The sequence below is a fragment of the Vanessa cardui genome, chromosome 24, assembly GCF_905220365.1.
Source record: "Vanessa cardui chromosome 24, ilVanCard2.1, whole genome shotgun sequence".
NCBI classification, from domain to species: Eukaryota; Metazoa; Arthropoda; class Insecta; order Lepidoptera; family Nymphalidae; genus Vanessa; species Vanessa cardui.
The window spans coordinates 7,041,791-7,052,981 of record NC_061146.1 but is presented as its reverse complement, the minus strand read 5'-3'; the positions used below and the strand labels follow the sequence as shown (position 1 = coordinate 7,052,981).

General features: G+C 36.4%; 1 protein-coding gene across 1 annotated transcript; it reads right to left on the bottom strand.

Moving 5' to 3' along the window:
- Positions 1-3,144: 3,144 nt before the first annotated feature.
- LOC124540158 (malonate--CoA ligase ACSF3, mitochondrial) lies at positions 3,145-11,146 on the bottom strand. Its single transcript, XM_047117611.1, has 9 exons — positions 10,824-11,146; positions 10,284-10,421; positions 9,991-10,083; positions 9,262-9,519; positions 7,753-7,930; positions 6,683-6,932; positions 5,490-5,684; positions 5,190-5,335; positions 3,145-3,684 (listed from the first exon to the last, which is right to left on the bottom strand). Exons 1-9 carry the CDS (start codon positions 10,972-10,974, stop codon positions 3,237-3,239), a joined length of 1,857 nt encoding a protein of 618 aa, XP_046973567.1. The 5' UTR covers positions 10,975-11,146; the 3' UTR covers positions 3,145-3,236.
- Positions 11,147-11,191: the final 45 nt, after the last annotated feature.

The window sequence follows — 11,191 nt, the reverse complement described above, 5'->3', positions numbered from 1 at the left end:
TATATATATTTGTTTAGATATTTATGTAATTCAGCGTTACGATCAAGAAGTCTATATTTTTTTATTTTAGTATCACGATAACTACTAGGATTACTGAATAAGCCATATCAGTAAAGATTATTACTATAAACTAGTAATAAATTACTTTAATACAAATTAAATATTTTTATTTGTATTTTAGGCTATCTCATTAGTTTCATCAAATTCATTAAACACCGATATATTTTTAAAACTTAAATTCTCAGTGTTGCCATATGGCTTTCGGAGTTTACACATAAAATTTGCCTGGTAACATTATAAATGTTACAAAATTTCTTGCTATTAATATCATATACCTACATATATAAAGTTACATTTTATTGCGAACGTTAAATAAATTAGCACTTAATACCCTCATTGCAGAAGTTAATTACAATGCGAAGACTATTTGAAACGCAGTTTGACGTTTCAATCATGTCTTTTTCGTATTTTTAAATAGAGCATACATACAGTCGGTTTCAGGAAGTTACAACTGTATTATTGTTTAATGAAAATATTTCTAAACTGTTGTAATAGTGAATTTAACAAAATATTATTTAGATTGCTTGTTGAAATAAATATTGTAATTGTTATTTTGTATAATATAATTGTCCAAATTCTGCAAATTGAACAACAAACCCAAACAAACAAAATTATATAAAACCCATTAATTTCAAACAATTTAATTTAAAACTAATTGATAACCTTTATTGAATGAAATGATAAATCAGCTGATAAAAATGTTATCTCACAGATAACGTGCAGATATTACGATATGTCCGATTAAAAATATCATTGAAAGCGGCCATTTTGAAAACAGATAATGTACGAATTATTACATAACACAATTACGCAAACACAAATACAGTTACATACGGGAATTTTATACACAATTTAGTAGGGTCTACACTCTCGTACCTTGGATAGAAGATATAGCCTTTGACACTGTGTTTAAAAACTTACTACTATGTGTTGGCTCCACAGATTTATCCACTATAATAGGACAGTTGGAAAGTTTTGTCCAAAATAGGTCATCTCAAAATTAATATTTCTAAATCTATGGGCTATTTGACAAGAAGACAATAAACATAAAAAAAAACTAAGTTTTATTTATAAGTACAGTTTGATAGGATCTCTAGAGTTAAAAAGTCATTTTGAAAAGTAATTGATTCGATACTAAAATTTAACAATGAATTAATAATATAATTTGGACACACAACAATGCAACGCTTATAAATGTAGAAAACAAACTAATATCTAAATATAACATTTAAAATATGCAAAAATAAATGCGTTTTTTTTTCATTGCGTTTCGAAATCAGTCTGTAATTGCACAGATTATATATATGATATATACAGACGTTAATGGCGACTACTTTGTTCAGCATGATAATTACATTAATTATTATAATAATTGTATAGTACGACATAACTTAGATGTAGCATCGGCAAATTCAATAAAACCGATTTACGCAACCAATTGAAATAGCTCCCTATCGCGCCATTCAACGCTAGTCGTCGCTATAGATTCTCGCGTCAGTTCAACCCGAGAAAGCAAGTGCATGTGAATCGACGTCTCAAAGTGAAGAATATGATATTACAAGTTATTACGTTTGTGTAAAGATCATATTCACATATGAAATTGAGATTGATAGTTTGGCATAGCGTACTTAATTCGGATGTGATCGGTTTTACGAATTTTGCCGACGCTACATCTAAGTAGTATCGCTATGGGTATAGCAGGAATCGAATGCCCAAATAATGCTTGACTTAGAAATTATCGGAATTAACCGAATGCCTTTTAATATATATAATATAAAAATATAATATATTATAGTTAATTTTAATGTTATATAATATAAATTGCATTTATTAAGGCGAGGACACACATGATCGATAACAAATATAAATGCATTAAGGTAGAGCAACATCTGTATAGTGAGTAACTCAAGGCGACATTATTTTTCAGTTGTACTTATGGATCTCATGTATAACCTAAAATGAGGTCACATATGAGTCTTTGAACTTTTTACAGATTAAAAAAAATATAATATGACTTGTTTGGTCTTCGATTTGTGCTCAGGTTTTTTTTGGGTCTTTCCGTGTAGGGACAGACATTACATTTGCTTTCATTATGCTCACAGTTATGCACTGACATCATTATGAATCTCTACATAGAAAACAAATTCACAACCAAAAACATTCAGACTTGTACTACATGTTAAATAAAATGCATCTTGTATTTAAATGTTACCGGATATGTATGAAATATAGGACTTGTGTGAAACTCCTAAAATGGTATGGAAATGTGTAAAATAAATTACATCAGACACATTTCCTAATCAGCAATCGGAAATATAAAACAGTTGAGATAATCACATATATACAATGATATTCAATAAACAGATATGTTATACCCATACTAAACAACAGAAAACCGGGGACCGTTTATTTTACATTTCGTTACAAGTAAAAAGGATAGCTTGATAAAAACAATAACTAAAAGGGATAACTAGATGTGTTAATTACGCAAAACGTATTACTATGTAATTATGATATATTATAACGTATTACTACGTAAAACGACTAGAGGAAAACGTCCCAATTAGGACGTTTTCTAGAACATCTGTTTACTAGAACATCATTGCATTCATAATAACTTAAATAACAGACCGATTACTTATCAAACAAAAGTTTGTCTTCATAAGTTGATTTCGTGATAAATACATCGTAAAAGATACTAGATAGTCGATTTTAGAAGCTTTAATTAGAAAGATAAAATGAAGAATATTATATTTTACGATGTGATTATTATCTAATCATTGTTGTTTCAACGAGTTACTTTAATAAAAATTATTATTCTCATATATCTATATCTATTTCCATAACACAAGTGCTTTAGCTACTTCTAACTTTCTACTTTTTACTAGGGATCGGAGTAATGTATATGATGTTGTCTCATATTTCTTTATTACTTCCTAATACGATATTGGAATTGTACACATTTATGTGTTAGATAGTTATTGAAACAATATATTATACATTTTCTAAATAGCTTCGGAATCGTATAAATTTCCTAGTATTTCTATAAAATAACTACTATAGATTCCATATATATCCGGTACCATATATAATACATACATATATAACGGCAATGGCGACAAAGTATTGCTACGATTCTTTGGATCAGTTTTAACATTAAAAATCATCGTTGCGAGTTAAGCCTTCTTGAGGACCAGCTTATCACCGAACTGTTTCTTGATTAGCTTCTTATCCAGCTTGCCCATCGCATTCCTCGGCATCACATCCACGACCAGCATCGTCTTCGGAAGCTGATACGGAGCCAGCCTCTTCCCGGCCTCGTCTTTCAGCTCACGGAGCGTCAGCGTGGTGTTCTCTTTCAAGACCACCACTGAAGCTACAATTTCGCCAAAGCTATCATCGTCGATACCCAGGACAGCTGCGTCCTGTACGTTGGGATGTTCCAGCAGAGCTGACTCCACCTGGAGGGCGCTGACCTTGTAGCCGCCGGTCTTGATGATGTCGACGGACGTCCGGCCGAGGATCCGGAACTTGCCGTCGCTGTAGCGGGCCGTGTCGCCGGTGCGGAACCAGCCGTCCGGCGTGAAGTCTGGGGATTCTAGGTTCGGAGCTCGGTTCCAGTACCTTATTTAAAATACAGAAATATTTTATTATTGAATTGATTACTTCTTTAAAGTACTTTACATATAATATAAGATGGATGAGTAGATTTGCCGAGATGGCCCAGTGGTTAAAACTCGTGCAGTTAATCAATGATTGCGGGTTCAAACCCAGGCAAGCAACGCTGAATATTCATTTGCCAAATTTGTGTTTATAATTCATCTCTTGCTCGGCGGTGAAAGAAAACATCGTGAGAAAATCTGCAGGCGTCTAATTTTATCGTAGTTTGAGTTGATGCACAGTGAGGTACTAAGATTGCATTTACTGATATTACATAATGCTTATTTAATGCTTTTTACGACACCTACGGTTTGAAATAAAAGCCATTATCTAATATATAACGGAAGAGCCTTACGTTTGCTTAATATTTTTGGAAAGAAACACCTTAATGCTTAATATTATTGATTTTTTGTGCAACCCCAACATATAAAGTTCCCGCCCGCAATGCTTAGCGTTGTAATTCTGGTTTGAAGGGTTAAAATTAAGGGAAATGTTGTAACGTTTGACATCCCTTTATACAAAGGGTTGGATTAGTCTGGTTATCAACTTTGGACGGTGTGATTAAAATCTCTCTAGAGACAAAATCAGATAATTACGCATTATCTACACTGTCGACCAATACGCATGATGACAGTAATTGAAACACACTAAACAATTGCATTTATTTAATGACGAATAGACTTGTATTATGGAATACTAAACATATATTTACCGTTTCATTAAGAGCGTGATTGATTATTATTTCGATAAAATAAAACTACGAATTTCGGATGTTCGCCATATTATGTCAACCAATCACAGCGAATGACGTCACCTTTGAGTACAAGTGTATTCTATGGCGTTGGTAATACACTTATACTAGCTACTGCACTACTCACCTGTGACGTCACTAGCGACGCCACGACACTGGCTTGCGTTTTGGTGCGAATTTTAAAACTGAAAACTAAAATGTCGTCTTTTCCAAACTTTACAAAAACCAAAAATATGATATTGATTGTAAATAATGTACGTTTTCGAGCATTATACGATAGTTTTTCAAAAAGTGCCATGATGCCTATTAACATACCATTCAGCTTCCAAGTTGGGTTCTTGGAACCCAACTTGGAAGCTGAATGGTACACCTTTTAGGACATGTTAAGATCATTGTGTTGTTTTGTATTGTTGTTGTTTTTTTTTTTGTATATTTAGTTAGCAAGTAGTTATAGTTAGTTAATATGTTTATATTTTTTTTGTTTGTTTTTTCTTCCTTTTGTTTTAAATTTTTATACTTCTTATTCTTTTATTATGTACTGTGTCCTAATAAACATTTCTTTCTTTCTTTCTTTCTTAACAGCCACCGCATGACAAGTGATGAGCCAATAAAATACGAGCATCCACCGACGGACCAATCGCGTGCAGCCTAAGACCAGAAAACATGCTATTGCACGGGTCTTGCTCGCGACTGATTCCATACATTCGTTGGCACATACCGAGTGAATATAGAGGATCCTTTAAGCAGTAGTTCCCCTTCGTACGACCCGTCGTCACTCGGCTCATGTTCCGTCTCCTTCGACTCCAGCTGACTCCCGTCCTCTGAATCCTTCGTGGACCCCAAGCCCAACTTCTCAAGTGAAATCTAAAATGAAACATTCATTATATAATTATGGTTCTCGGAGATTTTAATTACTGAAAACTTATAAACACAAATTGAGCACATAAATATTCTGTGGCGTTTTAAAGTTTTTGAACCATCTTTTGGTTAAGTTCACAGTATAACTCTTGTCTCATACCAGCATATCCGGGGCCTTCGTCTCCACAGTCATGAGGGGCTCCAGGGTGCCGACTCGGGCGATGCGCGCCGCCAGGCCGGGCAGCGGGCGCCCCACGCACGCCACCGTGCGCGCCTCCACCGGCCGGTACGGGTTGCTGAGCGCCATGCCCGCCTCCGACATGCCGTAGCGCTCCAGCAGCCTTATTCCCGTTACCTGAATGTATTATTCTCTTGCTAAATCGATCGAATCGAATCTCTCTATACACTACTCCACTGTAACTCTTTGGAACGACTTGCCATTGAGTATTCGACAGTCAAAAACATTACATGCATTCAAAAACGCTGTTAAGAACTACTATCTCTCATCATAGTAACGATGACGACATGATTTTAATACGTCATATATGTATGTATTATGTATATATATGTATTTATTTATATGTATACTTGTATGTATGTATGTATGTATGTATGTAAGTATGTATGTATGTAAGTATGTATGTAGGTATTTATTGATATATGTACGTATGCACATTATTGAATATTTATTACTGTTATTTATTTATGTATGTGTTTAGCTTGTATTCATTTTAAGAGTTGTTATAATTGCACCACCCTATACTGTCTTCCACAGACAACTTTCTAACCCAAGGTAGTCTGGAAGAAATGGCTAGTAAGCCATAAGGCCGCCTTTGTTTCACCATTAGTTTTTAGTTTGTGTATTCTGTAATCGTTTGTAATTGTAATTGTGGTGTACAAAAAGTGTTAAATAAATACTCCGTGAAGATTCTTTGGGACAGCGTTGAGGCTGTCGTCCTATAGCGACCTCTAGGTAAAGTAAAGTAACATCCTGTAAATTTCCCATTGCTGGGCTTCCTCTCTCATTAAGGAGAGAGTTTGAAACATATTCCTGCACGTTGTTCCAATACGGGTTAGTGGAATGCACATGTGGCAGAATTTCGATGAAATTAGACACATGCAGGTTTCCTCACGATGTTTTCCTTCACCGCCGAGCACGAGATGAATTATTAAGACAAATTAAGCGCATATATATAGTGGTGCTTGCCTGGGTTTGAATCCGAGATGCAGGCATTCTAATCATTGTACACTCTCGGAGCAAATTAAGAAAAACCAAATGAATAACTTCACTGTGATCGGACATAAGGTAGTGTCTTCGAGAGACAAATGATAAGAATCAGACGTGAGGTGTACCTCCTCCCAGCGCTTGAAGAGCGTCTCGGGCAGCGGCGCGGAGCCGGCGCACATGAGGCGCACGCGCGCGGCCAGCGTGGCGCGCACGTGCGCCGCCGTGCGCGGCTCGCGGAACATGGCGTCGTACTCGGCCAGCAGGCGCGCGTACATGGCGGGCACGGCGTGCAGCACGCTCACGCGATCGTCGCGCCCGCCGCCCAGCAGCCGCGCCCACACCGCGTGCGCCGCGAACGACGCCAGCATGCGGATCCTGACACACGCGCGGGTGTTATACCTACTCGTATCGAGGCCTACCGTCTATGGGCTGTGTCGATACTCATACTGAGTGGCATGACAGTGGCATGGCAACATGGCAATAGTTGTGCCGTCAGCACATCGCCTTTTTAGTTGTACTCCATATTTGGTATGACGAAATCATAACAATTTATTGTTAGATTATTATAATACATTAATCAGTCAGTCAGTACAGGGTACTCAAACAATTGTGACATGTCGTAAATAAAAATATATTATTCCTTCGGTCTTTGAGTATTGGCTAGCCTCATACCTGGATCCGTCTCTGAATATTATATGCTTCAGTATCTCAAGATAGCCTACTACGGATTTTTGTTAAAATACCGCTTTCAACGTCGATGAAATCGTTATCGGAACTTTGGAAGTTAAATTTAAGTTAATGTTTATTTTTAAGTGGAATAGAGTTATATCATTAATAATGAAACTCTCAGTAGTGAACAATGTGACCGAGCTAGTTTGTTTCAATTTATTCCGTTTTCGATGGGATAAGCTACTGGCAATGGGGAGTGCGTGCAGGTGCGTGCAAGTCAAAAATCAAAATCAAAATGAAAGTATACTTGTGGGCTTTTACAAGCACTTTTGAATCGTCATTTAACAATTAAGTGAAGCTAAGCTGAGTTTCTTTCGCCGGTTCTTCTCAGATCAGGGTGTCTTTTTTCCGAACCGGTGGTAGTGTTTATTTGACAATCAATAAGTAAGTGTAATGCTTTTATATTGAATAAAGGAATTTGAGTTTGAGTTCGTATGCGTGCGTGTGCGTGCGTGTGCGTGCGTACCGTGCGCCGGCGGCGAGCGAGGCGTTGAGCGAGTTGAGCTGCCCGTGGATGTGGTGCAGCGGCAGCGCGTGCAGCACGGCGTCGTGCGCCGAGTAGCGCCACGCCGTGTGCAGCGCTGCGATCTGAGCCTGCAGCATGCCGTGCGTCCACACCACGCCCTTCGGCTTGCTCGTCGTGCCTTCCAACAGAAGAGGACCATTGATCGATGACGTCATCGTCTTCCACGGGACGATCTCGAAGGAGACCAGCCAAGGCATGACAAAAGGGTAGAAGGGTAGGTGTCCGACACGCATCCAATAAAAGCCACCTAAACTACGGGATTACACTCAGTAAAACAAACGTTGCAAGGTGAACTGACTTTATTCACACTTGAAAGAAAAAGCCCCTGTATGTAAACAGGGCGACCCTTATGTACTTTCCCGCGAACACAACGCTTGCGCGATTCAGAAATGAGCTGCCGTTGCTTACCGCCTATGACATATATGAAGATTCAGTTTAAAACTTCGCTAGCGCGATTTAGGATGACTCGTGACTTGTTTTAGTGACATACTATTTTATTGCATACATTTTATCTTATTTTATATTATATTTTATTTTAAACTTATTTATTATTTTATGATATTTACATAAAATGTGAGGCTTTAACATTAGGCCACGACGGATAGTTTAGGCGTAGACCATATTAGAGCTGTCTAATATAAACAATGTCATAAGGCATTGGGTCTTACAAAATGACATGTCAATAAATAGGTCTTTAATAATGTTACTGGCTATAAAGTTTTTTGTTCTCTTTTCGTTTGTGTGTCAAACGAGTTTACTTGTATTCTAGAATAGTCTCGAATAAGTTAGTACGAAAATAAAATCCTATGACATCGTTACATTTTGTTTGTTTTTCCACATTAATCTATCAGACCAAAAGTCTTTACGTGCTATACGAGGTACGGAATTGTTTTTTCTGATTATTCTACCACCCCAAAATAGATATTAACTACCTCCAGTATTTTAGGCGGTGGTTCTTATTTGACAACTCGTTTAGGATAAGTTCCCAACACGGTTTGAAAACACACTATTTGCATAATATCTTCACTTGTTTTGTCAAATTTTAAAGTCAATTATTTGTCATTTAATCTTAATACTACAAACGGCAAATACGAAACGGCCTTAGGCCATAAATCACTAGAAGATCAGCTATAATAACTAACATTGAACTACATGAGATAGAAGCTAAGAAGAAGAGGAAAAGACGCTATGAAAGCAAAAAAGCAACTAGCCAATGAAATGGAGCGGACGTGACGTCATTTGCCACAAAGTAAGAGGAATAAACAATGCGCTCTTACAGATACTGTGCATTATCACATGCCGAATAACATACATTTTATAAGTAGATTTATAGTAAGCAGAAAAATAAATCAAATCTCACCACTTCATAATTCATAATCAATCAAATATCTAAACATTTAAAGCAATAAAAAATTTAAAAAAAAAAACTAAAAAAAAAATCACACTGACCACTAGTATAAATCAGCATAGCATCTGTACCACCATACCACTTATTGGAATGGCCAACATCACTCAACAAATCAGTCTTTTCCTCAAGATCCTTCTCCTGCTTCTCCATAGTTGTGATGAGCAGAGGCTTGGATAACTCTTTAGTTACCGGTTGGATAATTTTCTCAAACTCTTCAGAGCAAATGACCAAGCTGGAACCACTGTCCATGATGAAGTATTTGAGCATATCCGCTGGATGCATCGGTGTTAATGGGACCGCTGTAACAAACAGTACACATGATAGAACAGAATAATAGAATATTTAAAATAGTAATATCAGAAGAAAGTAACACCCATTGCTGGATTCAGGCCTCTACTCTCTTTGAGGAGAAGCTTTGGAGGTTATTTCAGCATGCTACTCCAAATTTTAATGAAATTCTGCCTACCTACTCAGGTAGGCAGAATTTCATTAAAATTTGACATGGAACAGGAAACCATCGTGAGGAAACCTGCATGTGACAAATTTCATAGAAATTCTACCACATGTGCATTCCACCAACCCGCATTGGAACAGCGTGGTGGAATATGTTCCAAACCATCTTCTCAAAGAGAGAGGAGGTCTTTAGCCCAGCAGTGGGAATTTACAGGCAGGATGCCATACACAACAGTTCACAAGTCAGTTCTTATTTCTTGATTTTCTTTAATGAAAAAACTGTCAATAAACATCAATCAAATAGTCAGTCTACTTACCTATATTGCCAGTCATCCATATTGCCCACTGTACGACAACATGAGAGGCATCATTACGACACATATAAGAGATTGTACGCTCTGTTTCACCCACTGAAAAATAAAACCATTTGTTAATCATATGTATTAATAGCATAAGTAAGGATGCATGTACAAAAATGGTTATAGTCTCATTTTGAATAGCCATAAATGTGCTGAATTCTATTAGATAATCCTCTTTAATTTCCTTAGGAGATCTAGTAATCAATATTATAATACTTCATTGAATTTATTTAATGAATCAAAACTATTACATAATTGAGCAGCAATATCTTTGCTGAGTGAGGTTGCCGCTTGATACAATCTTGCATATGTGTAAGTTCCGACATCATCCTGTAGTGCCACTCGTGATGGGAAAAGCAGAGCCCTTCGGAATACTGGTACTACACCCCCTGTAATTGATTTAAGTGTTAGTTGTGTAGTCTGGTATATGAGTCCAGTCTGCCTGATTATTGCTGAGTTTATATCAAAATGAGTATCTGTAGATCTGCATGAGGACTTGGATAGCAATATAACAATGTATAGAGTATTATGTAAGCTTTTCTATAGAATACAAGGGACTTAAAATACTCAATGAATGTTCTAGAGTTTTCCATATTTTTTTGAACTTGTTTACTCATTGACAGGAAGTTACATTAATCTTTAGAAGATAAGGTTTGGACCAGGTGACTTGTAAACATATTTTTAGATCTTATGATTTTTTTTTCTTATTTTTGTCATTAATGTATGGTTTTTCACGTAAATATGTTATCTAATTTCTTGCAGCTATAAAAATCAAATCTAAACAGACGTACCTGCAGCAATGTCTCTGTTAAAATTGTTCAAAAGTTCCGAACTAGAGTCTTCCTGCACAGCTGTATTGGAAATATTTCTGTAGAATGGAATTCCAATTGGTTTCCGAAAAAGCCGGTTAAGTAAACGTAAAGAACGTAAAGAAGTTTCCATTTTTTGCGTCGTAACGTAAATCTGTATAAATGATAAAACTACATGCGTATCACGTCCTGTTGACGCACTAGATTAAGACGAGAAAAACGTTATTCTTTTAACGAAAACTTCCAAATAATCATGTAAGAATAAATTACGATAAGCTTTTTTTTTTTAATCACTTTTCCATATGACAGAAGCTAATCGTTTAAAAATAGCTTAAGTGCAATTAACTTTA